We start from the raw sequence: 22,946 nt of genomic DNA, 5'->3' as shown, positions 1-22,946 counted from the left end.
AAAACAAATAAGATCCCCACACGAAAAATTGGCCGAACTGCTCACATGAATTTATTGTCCAGAGGCCCCAAATAAAGTGCAATGCTGTAAAGTGTGCAATGTGTTTTCGGGCTTAACCCTTCCAAACATACATCTGCGCCTTTTTAAGTTTGCTGGAAGAATGTGGTAAAAACAGTTGTTATAAAGAATGAATAATTAGCCTATATAATCATTGATATTTCACTGAAAAGAAGACCATGTTCTTGTTTCTTTATGAGAAGTGGTTTCATTTAATTTTAATATAAAGGCATGTTGCGTGCCACAGCAGTTAAATCTATCAGTTAAGTCTATCATGATAAAACCTTAATATCAAACCTATACAATAAGTTTGGAAATTTTAGAGAAATTATTAATAAAGACATTACACTGTAACTAAACCCATTAGATTTTAGCTGACTTAATCTACTGTAGATTTAGATGACTAAAATCTTAAGATATTTAGTTGACTAAAACTAGACTAAAAAACAATTCAAATGACTAAAATACAGTGATGGGAATAACAGCGCTATAAATAAACAGTGTTACTAAGGGCGTTATTTTTTTCAGTAATGAGTAATCTGTTGTAACTGTCATTACCGTTACTGACAATAAAATGTGGCATTACTATAATTCATTTAAATATTATTATAATTTTATTTTTTAGTTCAGGATGGATGCGCAGTGTACCTGTATTTGACGAACCGTAAACTCATACTGTGAAGGCACATGACTAGACGTCGCTTTGTCTCACACACATGCAAAGATACAGAGCGAGAGAGCCTTATATACCATGAAGAATTGACGTGTACACGTAAACGATATTCTTTGCTCCTTTCTGAGTTCCTCTGGAATTCTTCAGCTTTTAAGAGCTGCCGGTTTCTCCGGTAGTTGGCGGACCTAATACACAGACAGCAATCTCATTGGCTGGAGCTCACCTATTATCGCCCCCTGTTTTGATTTTAGCAAATAAGTTTGAGCAAATGCAGACAATGTGATTAATATTCATAAACCCAGCAGCTCATTATTCTTTAGTGAATTTTATATTGTTATTAGTAGTAGAATTCGTAGTAGTTTTGTTATCTTTTCAATATTATTTTTAGTTTTTTCCCTTTTTTTCAGAAACACTAAATTACAAACAACATCTTAAGCACCACCACCAAAGTTCAGTCAATATGACAAATATGTTCTAATTTCAAAAAAGTTCTAATTACTAAAGTTTAATGCTAAATTATCATAATGTTGTATTATAATGCTTGACTGACAGATGCTAAGTCAACATATTTAATATGTTTATATATTCATTAATTTCATTTAAATTTCATTCATTTAACATATTTAATATTGGGGGCATCCAAGTTATTTGACATGTTTGAACTTTTTTTTTAAAAAGTAACACAATAGTTACTTTCCCTGGTAACTCAGTTACTATTTGTGAGAAGTAACTAGTAACTATAACTAATTACTTGTTAAAAGTAACATGCCCAACACTGCTAAAATATGAGTAAAACCAAATGGCATGTCAGTCAAAAGACTATGACTAAAACTAAATCAAAATTTGCTGTCAAAAATAACGCTGTCACACACAGACTTTTAAAAATCCCTGTTGGTGTATACTTCCAATGGGGCTGTCAGACTTCTACCTCAAGCCCTCCCATAGCTTCCGCCTCGTTTAGGAGACTCTAGTGTACCCTCTTACACTTTTCACATCTGCTGTGCACTCATAAAGACAGACAGGAGCACAAACAGGTAATGCTTCTCCAGCCAGCGAGGCCTGCTCTCTCCTCTTAATGGAGACATACTACCAGAATAACTGCCACACACTCTCTCTATATTTCTTTCTTGTCTCTAGCACTATCCCTGAAAATAAAAAAAGTGAAAGATGTGCTTCGACTCGCGTCTAACTGCTTTCTATTTTCCCACCAGGTTCCCCGAAGTCTTTGAGCCGTAAGAGCTCCGAGTACATTCTGCCACAAGTACTTCTGTCATCAAGGGGATGTAACGCCACAGTCGAGTTTTCACTTAATCCTCTCACAGGTAAACGGCGGGACATTTTGCCGGAGGAATTTTGCGCTCAAAGAGTTTTTAAACAGAATGTGAATAAGGTATCACTGGTAGAGCTTGCTAGAGAATGAAGCACCTGGAATAGGTCTCTGCCTTTTTTTTGTTGGAACAATGGCAGCATGAAATCGTAGACTCAAGGGTTTTTTTCTTCACTAACCTGGAAGGAGGGCAACATGGCAAAGCCCTTCTACAGGCTTCAGCGCTTTTTGCGACGGACTCAGCTGCTCTTCTTGTTCCTCGGTGTCGCATACATTATGGCTGGAAGCGTCCTTCTTCTGCAGAGACACGGATTGGTGGTGTCACAGCGTGGGACGAGCAGTTACTTTCCATTGCCGTCTTTGCCATCTCCTCCCAGGGCCCTGGAGGCACCTGCCCTCCGGACAAGTTATGGAATAATGGGCGCTCGGCTCGGCGGAAAGGGGGCGGGATACCAAAGTGTTTTGTCCGAAGACAGTGCCGGACCACAATGGCTGATCTCAAGAAACCAGGAGATCCGATATCTGAGACGCCGCTGGTTCCACAGCCTCATGTCTGAACAGGAAGCATCCAGAGTGGAGAAAGTTCTTCCGAAAAGAAAAATCCGACACAAAGGTGAAACTTGGTGCTAAATGAGCTGTGTGTGCATTTCAGAATGACAAATTGGTTGTTTATGATAATTGGTTTATTTTCTCAATTATCTCCATTCCAAGCTGTGCTGCAGAATCTTCCCATCTGTTTGCACGGAAAAAGGTCACGTTCTGAATTTCTGATGCGATTGTTATTCTCCGCTCAGGCACGTACGTCGGCTGCTTTCTGGATGACGCCAAAGACCGGGCGCTCAAAGGGATGGTGTTTTACGACTTTCGCAAAATGACCAGCACCTTGTGTCAGGACACCTGCACGGAAAGGTATGTGATTAATACGCAGTATACTCAAATGCACACAGCTTTTGTTTTAATCGCGGAGCCGCGAAAGCAGATGGACATCTGTTGCCTGGAGGCTCCTCGGTGCTCATCTTAAATCAAGAAATAATGAAACAGTGTTTAGGGAAAAGAACATGCAGTGTGCATCCCTGTGCCAGCTGGCGGAGCTCATGCTGGGAATTGGATCAGGCCCAGTTAATGGAGCGCGGCTCTGGACCTGGTCTCCGCTAATGCTGGAGGAGAAGCATCTATCTGCCGTGATGGAGTATACACTTTCTCAAGTTCTTAGGCCGGCGGATAATTGACCACCAGAGAACAAGTGTGAGGCAGACTGACCTCCTGTAATTACCCCCAACGTTTCAGAGCTTATTTAATTACTTGGGTGACATTTGCAATGTTCAGGGGGAATCTAAATAGTCCATTAGAAAACACGAAACCTAACAGGCGCTGCAGATGATCTTCTTTGTTCACGCTGACATAGTCACTTCCTATGAAGAAGAAAATCATAATTAAAAGTGGTGACAACGTTAAGGCAATATTATGTTCTTGCATCACAGCTGTCCAAACTGTACAAAGATCAAACAAACTTATTTTTAGCTATTATTTCAAATGACCAGTGCAAGCAGGTACAGAAATTGTTCTGCAAATATTAATCATCAGCCTCAGAATTAAAATCATTCATATTTAATTTATATTTTAAAATTAAATTACATTTTATTGCAGTTTGTTACATTAAATACTTAATGACTAAATTATGTGATTTCATAATTTAGAAAACACTGAAAATATTTAAAATTAAACAGAAAAGGAAAAAGGGAAGGAAACAATTATGAGTGGCATATAGATATTTAACATTTAACTACTTTTCATGCTAGGCTAATTTTATAGTAGATATACACTACCAGTCAAAAGTTTTTGAACAATACGATTTTTAATGTTTTTAAAGAAGTCTCTTCTCTCACCAAGCCTGCGTTTATTTGTTCCAAAGTACATCAAAACGGTAAAAATCTGAAATATTTTTACTATTTAAAATAACTGTTTTCTGTTTGAGTAAATTTTAAAATGTGATTTATTCCTGTGATTTCAAAGCTAAATTTTTAGCATCATTACTCCAGTCATATGATCCTTCAGAAAGCATTTTAATATTCAGATTTGCTGCTCAAAAAACATTTATTGCCATTATTATTATTATTATGTTTAAAACAGCTGGGTAGAATTTTTGCCGGTTTCTTTAATGAATAGAAAGTTCAGAAAAACAGCATTTATCTGAAATAGAAATCTTTTAGAACATTATAAATGTCTTTATCATCACTTTTGATCAATTTAAAGTGTCCTTGCTAAATAAAAGTTTTAATTTCTAATTTCTAAAGCTACAAAAGCTTTTTATTTCAGATAAATGCTGATCTTTAGGTCTTTCTATTCATCAAAGAATCCTGAAAAAAAAAGTACTCAAATATTTTAAATATTAATATTAATAATAAAATGTTTCTTGAACAGCAAATCAAAACATTAGAATGATTTCTGAAGGATCGTGTGACACTGAAGAATGATGACTGATGATGCTAAAAAAAAAAAAAATTACATTTTAAAATATATTCAAATAGAAAACAGAAACTAACAGAAAAAAAAATATTTAAAATTTGTACTGTTTTGCCTGTGCTTTGGATCAAATAAATGCAGGCTTGGTGAGCAGAAGTTACTTCTTTAAAAAACATTAAAACTCTTTAAAAAAAAAAAAAACCTTTTGACTGGTAGTGTAGTCAAAAACATGGGATCACCCTCTAATGCTGTAAAAAAGTAACACGACACCATATTTATATTCAAGAAAACATTTTTGTTAATACTCTATGACTGCTTGGACTGAAAAGGATCTAACATCCCAGCCCAGCAGTATCATCTACAGATAGGTGACGGAGAAAATCTTCTCCTGTGTCTGCAGGTACATGTCTGCTCAGACTGAGCGATTAATTCAGAGCACAGATTAACAGTGGGAATGTCCCTGGCTGGGTTGCCATGGCAGTGCCAATGCCACGTTTCATGCAGAGGATCAGGGAAACAATTTGCAGAGGGGCTCAAGCTAATACCTGTTGAGCCCTACACCAACATGCTTGAATGGAATCATGCTGCGCCTTTTTGCAGTCTCCAAAAAAGTCAAGAGGGCCAAAGGACAAAAGCTTCGAGATGGAAGGAAGATCATCGCGGTTAACCGTTGCCAACTTACCGTCAGTGTCATAGAACCAGGAGCCTGTACAGGTCTCTATTTATTGATAAAGATGAGATGGAGATGTATGCAGGAGCTTCCTGGACAGGCTTGTTACTGTGAGATAGCTGGCCAGGTGGGCTGCAGTGGCACCCTGAGAAGGGCTGCCACTACAAAGTGGCTTCGGCTAGCACCGCAGGGTATGGAAATGGTGAGACAGATGTTTGGCTCAACAAGCTGGCCAATCACCAGCTGTTAACCCCTTGAGCTCACAGCCAGGGATGTACGGAGAGATGCTGGTGGACTTTAGGAGAATCCCTACTAGGTCTGGTCTATTTTTAAAGGGATTTAGTGTGAGTTACAAAGTCTAAGGGCTTTTCTGGGGGAATCAGAGAATGTTTTAAACATGCAGCTCTCCTAAAAATGAACATTTGCTGACAATTTATTTACCCATAGGCCATCCCAGATGTAGATGAGAGTCCGCCTAATAAAAACATTGCTGTAATCCACACAACTCCAGTCCATTAATTAATGTCTTGTGAAACAAAAATCTGCATGTTTGTAATAAACAAATTCATCAAGATTTTTTTTTAACTTCAAACCATTGTTTGTGGCTGAAATACTAGTCTTCTATCCATAATATTGCTTTCTCCAGTGAATAAGTTTGCTCGTCAGATTTAGGACAGAAATATGTACAGATCAAGCATTGTTTACAAGTGACAGTCCAAAATAGTTCTGAACAAATATGTGACCCTGGACCACAAAACCAGTCTTGGTGGCAATAGCCAAAAATACATTGTATGGGTCAAAATTATCGATTTTTCTTTTAGGCCAAAAATCATTAGGATATTAATTAAAGATCATTTTGTAAATTTCCTTTTCTCAATATTTAGATTTTCAAATAGTTGAATCTTGGCCAAATGTTGTCCTAACATAACAAACCATACATCAATGGAAGGCTTATTTATTCAGCTTCCATGTGTTTTATAAATCTCAGTTTCAAAAAATTGTCCCTTCCGACTGGCTTTGTAGTCCTTGGTCACATATGTTGGTGGATTTTGATGTGAGAGGACAACAGGGGATGGACTTTTTTCATAGAGCTTTGATGTGACTGAAATATTGACTGTTTTCTAAAAGGTTTCTAAACACTTACCCTGTTTACCATTGGCTGTCCAAACAGACAGCCCCACCCCTAACTGTTGCCATTGGTTGAGTCAGTGTTGCCAGGTAGAATAAAAAAAATAAAAAATAAAATAATTAAATAAAAACCAACCTAAGCATGGCTTATAGATTTCGTTTCATACAATATTGAGTGGATTTAAATACAATCCAATACTAGACCTATTAAATTGTTAGAATATTATAAAAAGAAACCTTTACATGATTTGAAAACATTAGTTAAAGGGTTAAATTTTGTCTTTAATTACTCACCTTCATGTCATTCCAAACCCAAGACCTTCGTTTGCTGGAACACAAATTAAGATATTTTTGATGAAATCCAAGAGCTTTCGGAAGTCAGATTTGTGAGATATAAACCCGCATTTGGGAGAACAAAAAGTCAGATTTGCGAGAATGAAAAGTCTGAATTGCGAGAAAAAAAGACAAATTGTTTTTATCTAGAAATTCTGACGTTATTTCTTGCAGTTGTGAGTTTATATCACGCAATTCTGAGAAAAAAAGGCCGAATTGTGAGAGTATATTTTAAAAAAAGTTTTAGTTGCCTTGAGTATGTGAGTGGAGCATCCAAAAAATAAAAAATAAAATAAATGACACAAATAATGTTATCAAATTATCGTTTTAAATAAAAAATACTTCTACATGCCTATGGACCACATTTTTAAAGGGATGGTTCACCCGAAAATTAAAAGTTGTTATTAATTACTCACCCTCATGTCGTTCCAAACCCGCAAGACCTTCGTTCATCTTCAGAACTCAAATTAAGATATTTTTGATGCAATTGAGAGCCTTCTGACCCTGCATAGACAGCAACGCTACTTTTAAACTTGTAAACAAGTATGCTTTGCGCCCAAAAATTATTGTTGTAGCTTCATAACATTACAGTTGAACCACTCATGTCCTTACTACCTTTCTGGGCCTTGAACATGTCAGTTGCGTTGCTGTCTATGCAGGGGCAGAAAGCTCTTGGATTTCATCAAAAATATCTTAATTTGTGTTTTGAAGATGAACAATGGTCTTACAGGTTTAGTACGACATGAGGGTGAGTAATTAATGACAGAATTTTCATTTTTGCGTGAACTATCCCTTTAACATTTGCATTAACATTTCTTTTATTATGACAAATGTAATATTGTTTTGTGTTAACAATTAATGAGTTTTTGTTGTAAATATCCATGTTATTCATCTGCATTTGCCAGTATTTTGTGAGTATAATTAGATTTGAATGTTTTGTTTTACACAGCGGGTACCAGTTTGCTGGCCTTGAATATGGGTCCGAGTGTTACTGTGGCAACCGCATCACAAGCGCTCGGATGAAAGAGGAGGAGTGTAACTTGGACTGCAAAGGCGAGAAGGGCGCCATCTGTGGAGGTGTGTCTCGTCTGTCCGTTTACAAGGTGGAGGAGGTTCTTCCTGGCCAGCGGAGATGTGAGTGCTTGAAATAAGTTTACATTTTTGTAGGGCAGAACTTCACACCCTGTCATGCAAGATGATAGCAGTGCATTAGGAGGTTACAGAACAGCATTCTGAAAGAGAACAAATATATTAAACTTGCAAAAACAAATATGCTGTACTCTGGCACAGATAAGCAGCGGTTAACTAATAGAGCACAATGCTGACAATGAAGGTCAAGAAATTTAACAAAAAAACTGTATAACCCAATTTATTTGGATTAAAGCATCTGTCAAATGATGCTGATTAAATATATGCTGATTAAAATCTGTCATTTTCTAGAAATAAACTAAACTAAACTAAACTAAACTAAAATAAAATAAAATAAAATCCTGGTTTCTGTAATTTTCTAGCAATAATATAAAATACTAAATTGTTAAAATAATTATTCATTAACAAAAGATTTAAATAATGCTTTGGATAAAACCATCTACCAGATAAATAAATGTAAATATGAATGCGTTATCTGCACTTTTTGCAGCCCTGTTACAAAATTTATGGCATATCTGAATATAGTTTAAAACTATCATTTGTGTGACTTTGTAATTTTGTAGCAATAAACTAAAATAAAATAAAATTAACTTTAAATAAAATCCTGGTTTCTGTAATTTTTAGCAATAATTTAAAATAATAAATTGTTAAAATAACTATTCATTAACAAAAGAAAAACTTTTTAAATAGTGCTTTGGAAAAAAGCATGTACCAAATGAATAATGTAATTATGAATGCATTATCTGCACAATTTCTGTGACTTTGTAATTTTCTAGCAATAAAATAAAAAATGTAAAAAAAAAAACAATAATAAAATAAAATAATTAGGTAAAGAAAACTAAAATCCTGGTTTTTCTAGCAATAATATAAATAATGAAATGTTAAAATAATTCTTAATGAATGAAAGAAAAACTTTTAAATAATGCTTTGCATAAAAGCATCTACATAATGAATAATTGTAAATATGAATGCATTATGTGCACTTTTTGCAGCCCTGTTAAAACATTTGGGACATATCTGAATATAGTTTAAAATCTTGATTCCTGTGACTTTGTGAATTTAATTTCAAATTAAATTCAACAAAATAAAAGTTTTTGTGACTCATTTTTTAGAAATAAATTCTCCATAAATTAATAAAAAGTGAACGCTTTATATGCAGTTTTTTGCAGTTCTGTTGCAAATTGTGGAAAAGTTCAAAATCAGTTCAAAATCCTGATTTCTGGAACGGTGTAATTAAAAATAAAATAAAATCTTCATGAATAAAAAAAAAGCAGGTAACTGCTTCTGTAGGTAATCCACAGTCTGGCAGTGGAGCTTTGATGTGGCCGTGTGTTTGAAACGGGTTCCTTCATCAGTCTCTTCCACATGCTGTTGGACCTCAGCGTTCTGACCCAGTGTCCCTCTGCAGTTCCAGGCCAACTGGATTTGGCCCAGCGCAACACTCACAGACACAGCTATTAAGCATTGACCATATGTTTTGTGGCCTAAATTGAAAATGCTATCCATTGTACCAGATAATAATGTCTTGTTAAGAGGGATTTGTGCATTGTCCGGACCATTGCTTTTAAGATGTTTATGCAGTGCAACAGAAAAGCCATAAAGAGGTCTCTAAATAATTGTTTTAATGTTATGTTAACATATGCTAAAAATTGTAAAATCGAAGGGGACACCGGCGGCAGTTGTAATGCTTTAAACATCTTCAGTGACACTCTTTAATGAGTTGTGACAGTAAAGTTTCCTCTCAGCCCTGAGAATAATGAGATCATTTTACCTTTTCCTTCTGCTGTCTAAAATTAAAACAGTATGGCTGAATTGGGAAAATTGTTTGAAAAGATACTTCGAAAGTTTTTATGCTGACCAAGGCTGCATTTATTTGATCAAAAATACAGTAAAAATTAATATCACTACAATTTCAAAATATTCTCTGCACAATATTGTGCAAGAAACGCTTTTGCACATCTGCGTCGGTGACCGTGGTCTGACTTGTTATAGTTGAAACGTCTACCTTCTGTCTCAGTAAGAAGTTCAGAGACTCACCCGGGACCTGCGAAGCTCCTCTGCGCTGTTTTAATAGCGCTTTGTTTGATGTTTTCGCGCAGCTGTGTCTTATTTATGGTCCTCACAAAGAATCATGTGATCGCTTCAAAAGCAAACGGCGGTCTGCAGGGCCTCTTCATTTATTTGGAGAGGTAAACAAAAGCCCTGGGGTTTCGGTTACAGAGTGCTTGTTTACCCTGCAGAGGTGACAAAGTGTCATGAAGGCCCTGAGCACACTCGCTAATGCAGATACAAATGCCTTAAATCACAGTATCCACTCACATCTGGTGTTTGTCGATGAGGTGAATCTGTTTCTCCACTGGGCTTGTTCGCTGTAGGCTCAGTTGCTAGCTGGATATTAGCTGGGGAAACATTTATATACAGAATACACATTTATTGTAGTTATATAATGATGCAGAAATGTATTGTTTGATTTAGGCAGGGTTTTAAAACTGACATCAAAATTAAAACCATAAAATAAAAATTGTACTAAAACAACTAAAATTAAACTCAATTTAGATTCTGAAGCTTGTTATGTGAATCAATTTCGATTATTTTGAATATATATATATATATGGAATGTATATCAGGTAAAGTACACGCTAAAGCTTCTCAAGGAAAAAAAAAAAATCTAATGCTGTACTACAATACTATAATATTGAAGGTTAAAATTAACTGATTTGTATACAAACGATTAAATCACACTCAGTGAATTTTTCTAATAATAAGCCTGAACTTGCAACAACAAAAATATATTTCTACTCCAATTAAAGATTTTTGAAATATAAACTTTTAAATGGTGATTGACAGAAACACTTGATGGATTTATTCAAACATAAATTAAACAATGAAGAACAGTAACAATTATAAATATACCAGAGTTCAAGCGCTTTAAGGCATTTAAGCACATATGAAAAAAGACATTATTTAGCAAGCTTGTAACCACCTAAAGCAATGATTTAAAAGAGCATTTTTGGCAATCCAGGTAATTTACCATAGAACTATTATGTTTTTAAACAGTTATGGCTATTATAGTGCCAGCGGTGGTCCAATCTCCTTAAAATTTTGCATGCTTGTTTAGAATCACCTGTGGCATGTGCTCAGAACTAAAGTTTGAGTTGTCCTTCAGGCTTTATAGGATTTTGGGTACATTTGGACAGGCCCCTTTTTTAAATTACCACGTTATAGCCTCCCAAAGGGTAAATTTCAGGTTTTTTTTGATAATTATTGACCTAGAGAGCCCAGAGAATTGTACTGCAGTGCTTTTTTCCAGATTGAGCAAAAAAAACCTAGGACTAGTTCGCAAAAGTACGTTCTTGACATCTCAATCATTTAACAAACAATTGAATTCACAGCAGTGGTTCTTGAGGCATAATTGTTTGGAATGAGTTCTATTGTATGAGACGAATATCGCACATATGTGCACAAAAAAAAAACGCGCTGCGTATAATTGTTTACATCTGTAAAAAATGGGATAATGCCCCCCGGTGGCCATTTTCTGTCAAATTTCAAACAGGGCCACTGACTTTCATTCTGATCAGTCTCCGTTAACCTTGTGTAACAGCTTCTCAAAATTCGTCAGCCAGTGGCGGTCATGTTTTTTTTAAATGCACAATAGACACTTGTGGCACTTCGGACCAAGATGGCACACACGGATTTTCATGTTGAAAGGACAAATCGTTGCGCAGTTATAGCCATTTTTAAGTTTTTCCCCTCTAATAACGCCACAAAGTGGCCAAGCTCCACGATTCAGCTTGAGCTCTTACATAAGTGCTCATAAATGAATTTGGCAAAGATATCATTCTGTTCAGGAGTTATAGGCATCTTACTAAAAGTGACCCTGCCCCTTTCGAACGTTTTGGCTTCCCTCTGCGACGGTGAGTTTTTTTGATAATTATTGATATTCACTCTCCAGAGAATCTTTCTGCACTGGTTTGGGTCCGATCGGGTGAAAAATCTAGGACTAGTTTGCACAGGCTCACAATTGAATCTGTATGCGGTATGTGTTTTGTCCAGCGCGAGCCAAGGATTCCAACGACATAAGACACTTGAGCCTGCGACTGACGGTTTAGGAGTTATGAGCGATTTCATACTTTTGATCGCTGTAGCGCCCCATCAGGCCGATTGGGGCGAGCCTTGGTCTCATTGTAGGCGGTGTGAGTACTACCATCCCTTTAAGTTTTAAGTCTCTACGACTTACGGTTTGGTCTGCATGATCAGTTTTACGTGGAGATCACTGATCCGTGACCATCAATTACAATAGGGTTTCAGTGCTACATGCTTGAACCCATTAATTAACATGATATATGGTGCATATATTTAGCAAATGGTCCTCTCTAGAGTACGTTTTTCTAGCTGACTAATGGTCAACAAATGTTTTTTTCTTGAGGTAAATGTGATGTTACTTGACATATTGTTTACAAGCTATTATACTGACATCTTTGCACGGTTTAAACACTGATTGAGTGATTACATGAGACAAAAATGGATTTCAGTAAATTGTACACTCTTTTAACATACATTCTGATGTTTATTCATGTTTATTTGTACTGAAATTGGTATTAAAGTGGAGGAGATGATCAGTTCTGGCGCTTCTCTTGAACTGATCTATCACTCCACATTAAACAGCGCCAAGAAGTCAATTTGTGGTTTAAAAACTAATAAAATGGGAAGAGTTTGAAATCCAAGACTATGTTTCATATTAAAACTAACAAAGCACAAAGCTTATTGCAATTTGTTAGATGGAAGGTGTGTGGTTTAATAACCAAAAACAGGCTAGACTAATCGATTCTTGGGATTTAAGAATCAATATCGTTTTGTAAAAATGAGAATCCCTAATGGTTTTCACAAAAATATGTAGCAGCACAGCTGTTTTCAGCATTGATCATAAGAAATGTTTCTTGAGCCACGTATTAGAATGATTTCTAATGGATCATGTGGCACTGAAGACAGGAATAAATTCAGCTTTGCCATCACAGGAATAAATAACATTTATAAATATATTTAAATGTTCAAATCAAAAACAGTTATTTTAAATTTTAATAATATTTCACAATATGTTTTTACTGTTTTCTGATTTAATAAATTAAGCCTTGGTGAGCATGAAAGACTTATTTCAAAAACATCCAAAAATCTTTTGAATGGTAGTGTATATCAACTAAATATATTAATATTAATATTTATGTTGTGTACATCTGCTAGCATGGGAAGCTCAAAATGTCAATTTGAACATTCAAAGCACCTGGTAAAAAAAAAAACAAACATGCAGCTGTGCCTGAAAAAGGGTTTGGAAGAAGCTGAAGCAAAGAAAAAATTATGAATTTATTCACAGTAGATAGAGTAGTTTCCTATTTCTGTGAAATGTGGCTTCTTTGCGGTTCACTTATTACCCATACAGCCTGATTCCTTGAACTGTTTGATATTTCTTTGAAGGTATATGAGCTTTTTTTTCTTTTACTTAATTACGCATTCACTGCAGCATTCCAAACCTTGGAGCAATGAATTGAGTGTTGGCACAAAAATCTTGTTCCTACACTAGTTTTCTCTTGTCAGTCAGCAATATTCTCCATTCTCCTCTGCCTTCAGACAGGAACGTGCGCTACCGGGGCTGCTTCAAAAAGCCTGACAACACAACAGCAGCTTCCCTGGCTCACGCCGTCCAGCCCAACCTCACCTCCCAGTGGTGCATCGAAACCTGCATGGATCAGGTCTGACTTTTTTGACTGTATCGATACTGGATTCATGTGGAGTGGATATGGTCCCTTGGTCTGCCTGGCGCACACCTGATATATTTTCCCACTCTTCTGAACACAATCTGCTTGTTTAAACTTTAACGTGTCTCCAGAGAACACAAATTTGCTCTGTAATCAATCTTCTACACAGTTTTATCGCCTTGATTGCGGTATAATTTGAGCCCTTTCTATCAGATGGTCATGCTTTGTTGCACTCTGGCAACATGGTCAATTGATTCTTCCTCGTCGTTAGCTGAGAAACTAATTGCACTGCTGGAGAGCATTTTCAGATGATAACTCAAAATAGTTGTAATTCAAAGTGTGGATTGAGGTTGTCAATCATATGCATATTCACTCTCTCTTATCAGGAGTTTCCTCTGGCCCTGGTCAGGAAGCCCGACTGTTTTTGTGGCTACTCCACCCCACGCTTCACTCTTCACGAGCCGATGAAAGAGGAGCTGTGTGCTGTGGAAAACAGCAGTCTGCATATCCAAGGGTCCCATCAGCTCTTCCTTCAGGTTTATCAGACACCTGTTCAAGGTAAGACTCCGTGGAAACCTTCTCACTGATCTTAATAATTACCTCTGTGCTCACATTTCCCCACACGGGCAGTTTATTCTTCTCACATAGAGCTCAGCCTTGAGATGTATGCTAGAATTAAACAGGGTGCCTGCTCCTTCAATTCTGAGATTTTTCTTTGGGAAATCATGAAAGACTGTAAAAGTGAGTAATACCTTTTTAGGTATACCTAGCAATGCTAAACCTTCCAACAACACATAGCCTAAAGGCACCCGGATTTCTGTAAAGTCCCCATATATCTAAGACGGAGACTGCTTGAAAAATAATAAGCAAGAGTGAAAGTAAATATCTTCAACATCTAGTATCTTTGTTGGATTTGGTAGCTAACTAGTGAGTGCTTTTGTCATATACTTTTTGAGGGTCTGTGATAAAAAATACTGTAATATTGTTAAATATTAATACAATTTAAAATAAGAATATATTGTAAAATGTAATTTATGTCAGTTGATCCTTCAGAAATCATTCTAATATGCTGATTTGCTGCTCAAGAAACATTTATTATTATTGTTATTATTGAAAACAGCTGTGCTGTTATATTTTTGTATTCAGTCATAATTTAATAGACCAAATTTGCCAAGTGTTTCCTTCCTCTGATGCCACCAACTAGCAATAGGAAGTAGCATAATGGTATCTTTCTTTCCCCAACTTCCTGTTGCAATATGAGGCATGTCAACACAGGACTGTTGTAAACAATTCTTGTTAAAGGGATAGTTTACCCAAAAAAGAAAATTCTGTCATTAATTACCCTCACTAATCAAATTTTGATTTAGCCTTCTGAATTGTTTTAGTTTTAGTCGCCTAAACATCATAAGATTTAGTCTGCTAAAATCTAATGTGTTTAGTGACAGTGTAATGCATTTATTAAGCATTTTTCTAAAATTACTAAAACTCATTGTGTAGGTTTGATATTAACGTTTTATCATGATAGACATAGATTTAACTGCTGTGGCACGCAACATGCCTTTAAATTAAAATTCAATGAAACCACTTCTCATAAAGAACTAGAATATGGTCTTCTTTTCAATGAAATACCAATGGTTAAACAGACTAATTTTGCATTCTTTATAACAACTTGTTTACTGCATTCTTCATTCTTTCAAGCAGACATATTTGTTTATATGAATACATTTAGATTAGTCTTTATAAGTGCTACCAAGGTGATTCAGTCAAGAGCAGTGAGTGATTTTCTGTCTTTCTTTTGTTGCTTGATTAAGATCAATGACAGACAATAGCAACTAAACTAGACTGCTGTCTCTTTAAAACCGAATGCACGGATGCAGTGTACTGATACACGTTTGACATTCTCCCAACTGTTTACGTTCACCTAAGACATCATTTTTTTTGTGTGTACTTCTCCGTTTATGAGACGCACGGCTTCAGTGTCTGCGCTCAGACAACCAGACCAAACTGAGTTCTCTTTTGCGGTTTCAAATTTACCCGTATGTCTGCTCTTCTCTTACTCTAAGACAGGGTTCACCAAACTTGTTTCTGGAGGGCCAGTGTCCTGCAGAGTTTACCTCCAACTTTCCTCAACACACCTGCCTGGAAGTTTCAAGTATACCTAGTAAGACCTTGATTAGCTGGTTCAGGTGTGTTTGATTAGTGTTGGAGCTAAACTCTGCAGGGACGCCGGCCCTCCAGGACCGGGTCTGATGACACCTGCTCTAAGATATTGACATTTTTGAGCATTTAATGAGACGTGCAGCAAATGTATGCTAGCTTATGTCCCGCAGGATAGATCAATAGACTATGATAGAGTTTTTAATATATGCATCTTACCATGCAGCAGATTTGTTCTGAATGAATCTCTTCCTAAATCGGCCCTCCCTAAAATTTTTGTCTCGTTTTTATTCGTCAACAAAAATGTCAATAGATTTCCGTCATAGTTTTTGCCATTCAAAACAAGTTTTTGTTTCGTTATCTTCTCATTTTCGTCTTTGAAAAAATGCCATAGAAAATTATTTAATTATTAACAAAATCAACACTGACTTTCAAGTCGTTTCAAACCTGTAAGACCTTTATTCATCTTCAGAACACATATTAAGATATTTTTGATGAAATCCGAGAGCTTTCTGACCCTGCATCTACAGCAACACAACTAGGAAGTTCAAGGCCCAGAAAGGTAGTATAGACATCATTAAAATAGTTCTTGTGACATGAGTGAAGCTACAAGAATACTTTTTGTGCACAAAGAAAACAAAAATAACAACTTTATTTAACCATTTCTTCTCTTTCATGCAGTGTTGCCAAGTTCACGGTTTTACCGCGGAGTTGGGCTACTTTAATGCTGTTGCCGCGGGTTGTTTTTGATGTCTGCTGGTTAAACCGACTCCAATAATGTGATATTTAGTCCCTGAAATGCGAATTTACCAGGGGAACCCCGTCAAAAAACATGTATTTTATCCCCCGTAATGTATGGATTTTTAACAGGGGACCCTTCCTCGAAACACGATTAGGCTAGTTTAGGGCTAGCTTTGAGTACCAATTGGGCGGGTTTTGTTGTGAAAACCTGGCAACCCTGTTTTCGCGTTAGTTTTCTATGCACGTTCATGAGAGTACCATAATGCATGCGTGTGCATTTTTGTTTTCTTTCATAGCTTCCAGAAATTACGGTTGAATCACTGATGTCATAAGGACTATTTTAATGATGTCCTTACAACCTTTTTGGGCCTTGAATGTGTCAGTTGCATTGCTGTCTATGCAGGGCCCAAAAGCCAAAAAGACAGAAGGTCGTACAGCTTTGGAACAACATGAGGGTGAGTAATTAATGACAGAATTTTAATTTCTGGGTGAACTATCCCTTTAAAAATAAACTTTAGCCATTCTTACCCAACATCAAGATCCTTCAAAAGGCTAAGCAGAGCTGTAGGTGCTACACACAGCCTGAGAAACACAGCATAATGAAAAATACAATGTTAATGTAATCATTTTAAAGATTAAGACAAGGTTATTTTTATTACGTAAACCTTTAAAAATAGTTTTATAATGTGTGTGTGTTTTTTTAATGAGTACCATAAAATACCACCTGGCTGAAAATAACAGTAAGTTACTATATGGTAGCTCCCCTTATTTAAGTGCCAAATAAATACAGTATTTGAATTGTCCAGATTCCAGATGCACAGAGAAGAAGTTTCTACCTGAGAAGTCCAGCTCACTGGTGGCTTTGTCCAGTTTTCCTGGTGCGGGGAACACCTGGGTGAGACACCTGATCGAGCTTGCAACAGGCTACTACACAGGCAGTTACTACTTTGATGGCACGCTCTACAATAGAGGTAACAGAATCACCACACTATCAGTGGTCATAAATCTTACCATTCTAAAGCTTGAAAGCATCTGTGACACAGGCAACCTTTCTTGCAAATCATGCCACTCTGAAAAATATTATTGCACAGGCATTGGATGGGATGAATTTATCATCATTGCTATGTTTTTTGCACATAAACAGACTAATGTCTCTAATGGAAAGTGGGCTTTTAACCAAAATGTAATCTGCCACCACAAAGTCATTGCATTAATTTGCACATTGTTAAAGAAATTTGGACTAATTCAAACAGTAACTCAGCTCGCTTTTGGAAATGATTTATTAAAATCACCAGAGCTTCTTTGTTTTGTGAAGTTTCCCAACATTTTTCTTTAGCTCCCACCATGCCAAAATTTGAGAACGCTTGGTAATGTGCATTTGGGCATAGCTGACCTTCTCTTTTCTTTCAAATGCCAAACTTTATTGAGCTTTTTTTTTTCTATCATTAAAGAACTTGACCTGCCTTGAAAGTCACAGTGCCTTTTCAAATCCATCACAGAACCTGACACATTTGCCTGAGGGGGGCCGTGGAGCCCATGCCGGAGCTAACACCATTTTTGATGCAGTTTTTGGAACGTATGTTGGATTCAGAGGCGGCGCTGAGCGGCCGCCACATGCAGTTGGCTGTATGTTCTAATCCTTTTCTCCTCCCAACTGTGCAGGCTTCAAGGGTGAGAAAGATTACTGGAAGAGTGGAAGAACCATCTGTGTGAAGACACATGAGAGCGGCCAGCGGGATATTGAGATGTATGACTCAGCAATACTGTTGATAAGAAACCCCTACCGCTCGCTCATGGCTGAGTTCAACCGCAAGTGCGCTGGGCATCTTGGTTACGCTTCTGATCAGCACTGGAAGAGCAAAGGTATTATGAGTACAGTATAAGCTCAGGAGCTCTGCAGGGTCCATGAGACACACACTTTGTGCCAGTATTATTTAGTGTTTTTTAATTTGTTTGTTTTTTTGCAATTTTGTTATGTGCTTTTATAAGCTTCTTTTTATATTTTGCTAATTAGTTTTAATTGATTTTAATTTCAGTTTTAGTTAATTTCTAGTTTTTATTTATTACCAGTTAGTTAACATTCAAAAGGCTGTGCAATTAATCTTGTAATCACAGAGTAGTAATTTTATGTCCTTTTGTCATTTTTATTTGTTTTTTGTTCTTTTTTATGTTACTATTTTGTTTTATTTTAATTTTTATTTCAGGTTTAGTTTTATTTTTTTTTAGTTTTCCCCTCAATTAGTTAACATTCAAAGGCTTGTGCAATTAATCTTGCAGTCACAAAGTAGTAATTTTTTGCTTTTGGCATTTTTCTTAGTTTTTGTTCTTTTTCTATATTACTATTTATTTTTATTTATAATTACATTTTTATTTCAGTGTTAGTTTTAGTTCATTTATAGTTTTTATTACCAGTTACCATTCATAAGGTTTTAATAAGCAATTAATCTTGCAGTCGCAGAGTAGTAATTATGTGCTTGTCATTTTTATTTTTTTTTATTTTTATGTATTACTATTTAGTTTTAATTTAATTTTTATTTCAGTTTTAGTTTTACATCATTTTTTCCCCAGTTAGTTAACATTCAAAAGCTTGTGTAATTAATCTTGTAACTGCAGAGTAGAGCTTTTGTTATGTGCTTTTGTCATTTTTATTATTTTTGTTCTTTTTATATATTACTATTTATGTAAAATTTTATTTTTATTTCAGTTTTAGTTCATATTATTATTTTATTTTTATTTCAGTTTTAGTTCATATTATATTTATTACCAGTTAGCATTTAAAAGCTTGTGCAAGTGTGCAATCACAGAGTAGTAATTTTATGTGCTTTTGTAATTTTGTATTAGTTCTTGTTGTTTTTATATATTACTATTTAGTTTTAATTTAATTTCTTCTTTCAGTTTTAGTTTTAGTTTTTATTTATTATGAGTTAGTTAACATTCAGAAACTTGTGCAATTAATCTTGCAATCGCAGAGTAGTAATTTTGTTATGTGCTTGTCTTTTTTTATTAGATTTGTTTTATATATTACTATTTAGTTTTAATTCATTTTTAATTTAGTTTTAGTTTTTATTCATTTTTTTTTTTTACCAGTTAGCTAACTTTCAAAACCTTGTGCAATTAATCTTGCAATCGCAAAGTAGTAATATTAAGTGCTTTTGTCGTTTTTGTTCTTTTTATATATTACTGTTCAGTTTTAAATTAATTTTTATTTCAGTTTTGGTTTTAGTTCATTTTTAGTTTTGATTTATTACCAGTTAGTTAACATTCAAAAGTTTGGGCAATTAATTTAGCAATTGCAGAGCAGTAATTTTGTGTGCTTTCTGCATTTTCATTAGTTTTTTTTTGTTTTAATAAAATTTTTATTTCAGTTTTAGTTTTTATTACCAGTTAGTTAACATTCAAAAGCTTGTGCAATTAATGTTGCAGTCGCAGAGTCGTAATTTTGTTATGTGCTTTTGTAATTTTATTCTTTTTGTATATTACTATTTAGTTTTCATTTAATTTGTATTTCAGTTTTATTTTATTTTTAGTTTTTATTTATTACCAGCTAGTTGACAATTAATCTTCTAATTGTAGAGAAATTACTTTTACTGCTATAGTGGTTATAGCACAATATTAGAGATTTTAAATATTCTAATATCCATTTTTCGTACTGTACATTGTGATGCCGGAATGAACTTAAAATACTGGTTTTAATATTTGTTACAATGATTTTGTACCATGTCCTCTTTGTTCAGTTTTGGCTCAGAAAAATATCCATTGTCCAACTTATCAAAAAGATAAATCTGTTAAATATTATTTATTGCATATAATATATTGTTATATATTGTATTATTATTTTTTTTTTGTTTTAAATGGGAAATGTTTTAAGTGCGAAATTTTTTGCATAATGTTTCTTACTGTCCCACTTTCTCTTCTATCTAGAGTGGCCTGAATTTGTGGGTAGTTATGCCTCCTGGTGGGCTTCTCACGTGTTGGACTGGCTGCGTTATGGAAAGAAACTTCTGGTGGTGCATTATGAGCAGCTGCAGGAGTCACTGGTGCCAACATTACAATCCATCACATCCTTCCTCAATACAAGCGTCAGTGAAGACCGTCTCCTCTGTGCCGAGTGCAACAAGGATGGCCACTTCAAGCGCTCAGGTGCGCGACGGCCCACCTTTGACCCCTTCACCCCAGAAATGAAACGGCTGATTGATGGCTACATCAGCACTGTGGACCAGGCCCTCAGAGCCAGCAACCATTCTGGCTTGCCAAAGGAGTATCTCCCAAGATGATAAGTCCAGGACTAGAGTACAGTACTGGCTGTCTTGCTCAAGCTCCAATGCTACAAACTCTAATGTCCAGGAGCTACTTTTGATACGTTATTATCCTCACATATTGAGGTTGAAAATAATGCCATATGATGCTGGTGCACTTTGAGATTGTCTTGTTTTAACGGCGGTCTGTGGATCAGTCTGTGAAGGGAAACAAAGGTCAAATTTGTTGCCATACCATGGTGAATAATTATAAAGATTTGATAACTGCACACTTGAACTTGCAACTCTAGTCAGAGGCAAAATAAGTTCTCCTTCCTCCTTTGGGAAGAAACTTGAGTGTTTAATTACATACTTCAACTACAAGTCAACAAGAGGCCTAATAAACAACAGATGTAATTGCTTATGAACTAATCTGACGTGTATTGTAGATAATAATGACATGTCTACCACAAAAACATTTTATTACTATACCGTGACCGTGATTTTTTTTTTACATTGTAGGGACAATTTAGACCATTTACAAAGCTGATATCATAACTGTTAGGACGAATGTAACCACAGACACAACCACAATCCTTTTCCAGTAAAATATCTTCATTCTTAAAACAAGATACACTTACTTTGAGAAGCAAAATTATTCTGTCATCTGTTACTCGTTCCACACCTGGACGACCTTCGTTCATCTTCATAACATAAATTAAGATATTTTTGATGAAATCCGAGAGCTTTCTGACCCTGCACAGACAGCAATGCAGTCTCAATTTAAGAATATTTAGATATTTGTACTGTGAAACAAGTCAAAAATACTGAGTAAGAAAATCATTTTTGTAGTGTATCGAGGACAACAACATGTCTATGATGGTAACAGCCCTGGCAGATGCGAAATGTAATATTACGTTGTGAAGTAGTAGAATAACAACCATGTTTTCCCCCTGAAACCTTCCAGATCAACAAAATATGACATGGCAAACAGACTTAGCATACATCAAAGTCAAACGAATGGTGACTGTCCCCATCCCGCTAGATTCCTTCAGAATGGAATGAAAGCTTTCAGCCGGACTAGACAAGACTTGCCTTACGGAATGATGCTAGCCTGATGCTAATCCTCCCAGAGCTGATTAGCACGCTGCCAGCATGCTCCAGATGTGTCTGGATTAAGCGCTGGTGTAATACTCTTTTGCACATTGCCAGACTGGGATCAGCTGCATATTCAGACAATGTCACTGTAGTGCTAGTGGCGGGAGTCCCATCGGGGGGCTGTTTCTGCGGAGTTATTGAACAAGACACAAAAGATCATTCGGTTAGCATCATTCAGCGAAGGCTAAATAAAAATGTCTCACTGTTTGGGTTTGGTCCATAATTTAATACCAGTGTGTAACTTTAAACAAACACTCCACCCCATTTGTCATTGGTCTGACTCTGAAAAAATGATAATAACACCCCCAAAATTATATCAATGGTTGAGTCTGAGCTGCTGTGCTGGACTGGTTGGGATGTTCAAAATAAAAGAGCAAGTGCCACAGCCAGACTGTTTACACTTTTTGGTTGAATCAACTAAGCTGGGATGGAAGAAGGTTTTTAACACACTTAAAGGGATAGTTCATCCGAAATTAAAAATTCTGTCATTTACTCATCCTCATGTTGTTGCAACCAGTGTTATTTTAGTATTATTTATATACTTCAATAGTTTATGAGTATTTTGAATTTAGCTTTTCAGTCTTCAGTCTTTTTTCCTGCTCACAATGAAACTTTATAACTTACAATTGTGTTTATATCTTACAGTTCTGAGAAAAAAAAAATCAGAATTGCACAATAAAAACTCGCATTTGCAAGAAAAAAAAATCAGAATTGCAAGACACAAAATTGCATTTGTGAGAAAAAGTCAGAATTGTGAGATACAAACTCGCATTTGTGAGAAAAAAGGTCTGAATTCCGAGATACAAAATTGCATTTGTGAGAAAAAGTCAGAATTGCGAGATACAAACTCAAAACTGCTAGAAAAAGTCAGAATTGTGAGATACAAACTCACATTTGCCAGAAAAAAGTCAGAATTACAAGATACAAACTTACAACTGCAAGAAAAAATCTGAATTGCGAGATACAAACTCGCATTTGCAAGAAAAAAAGTCAGAATTGCAAGAAACAAACTTGCATTTGTGAGAAAAAACAGTTTATTTCTTGCAATTGCAAGTTTGTATCGCGCAACTCTGACTTTTTCTCGCAGTTGTGAGTTTGTATCTTG

At 35.7% G+C, this 22,946-nt stretch overlaps 1 protein-coding gene across 1 annotated transcript in view; it reads left to right on the top strand.

Moving 5' to 3' along the window:
* The window catches only part of LOC127177489 (WSC domain-containing protein 1), a 32,556-nt gene extending 10,235 nt beyond the window's left edge, over positions 1-22,321 (top strand). Inside the window, exons 2-9 of the mRNA XM_051129787.1 lie at positions 1,942-2,670; positions 2,852-2,966; positions 7,601-7,785; positions 13,423-13,544; positions 13,937-14,108; positions 17,255-17,419; positions 18,111-18,311; positions 20,370-22,321. Of these exons, the coding sequence (XP_050985744.1) occupies positions 2,253-2,670; positions 2,852-2,966; positions 7,601-7,785; positions 13,423-13,544; positions 13,937-14,108; positions 17,255-17,419; positions 18,111-18,311; positions 20,370-20,722 (1,731 nt within the window). The 5' untranslated portion in view covers positions 1,942-2,252 and the 3' untranslated portion in view covers positions 20,723-22,321. The remainder of the gene's footprint in view (positions 1-1,941; positions 2,671-2,851; positions 2,967-7,600; positions 7,786-13,422; positions 13,545-13,936; positions 14,109-17,254; positions 17,420-18,110; positions 18,312-20,369) is intronic.
* Positions 22,322-22,946: the final 625 nt, after the last annotated feature.

The sequence above is a fragment of the Labeo rohita genome, chromosome 15 (genome assembly GCF_022985175.1).
Source record: "Labeo rohita strain BAU-BD-2019 chromosome 15, IGBB_LRoh.1.0, whole genome shotgun sequence".
Classification (NCBI taxonomy): Eukaryota; Metazoa; Chordata; class Actinopteri; order Cypriniformes; family Cyprinidae; genus Labeo; species Labeo rohita.
Note: the sequence above shows the minus strand (reverse complement) of the source record. Positions and strands in the feature narration are given on the sequence as shown.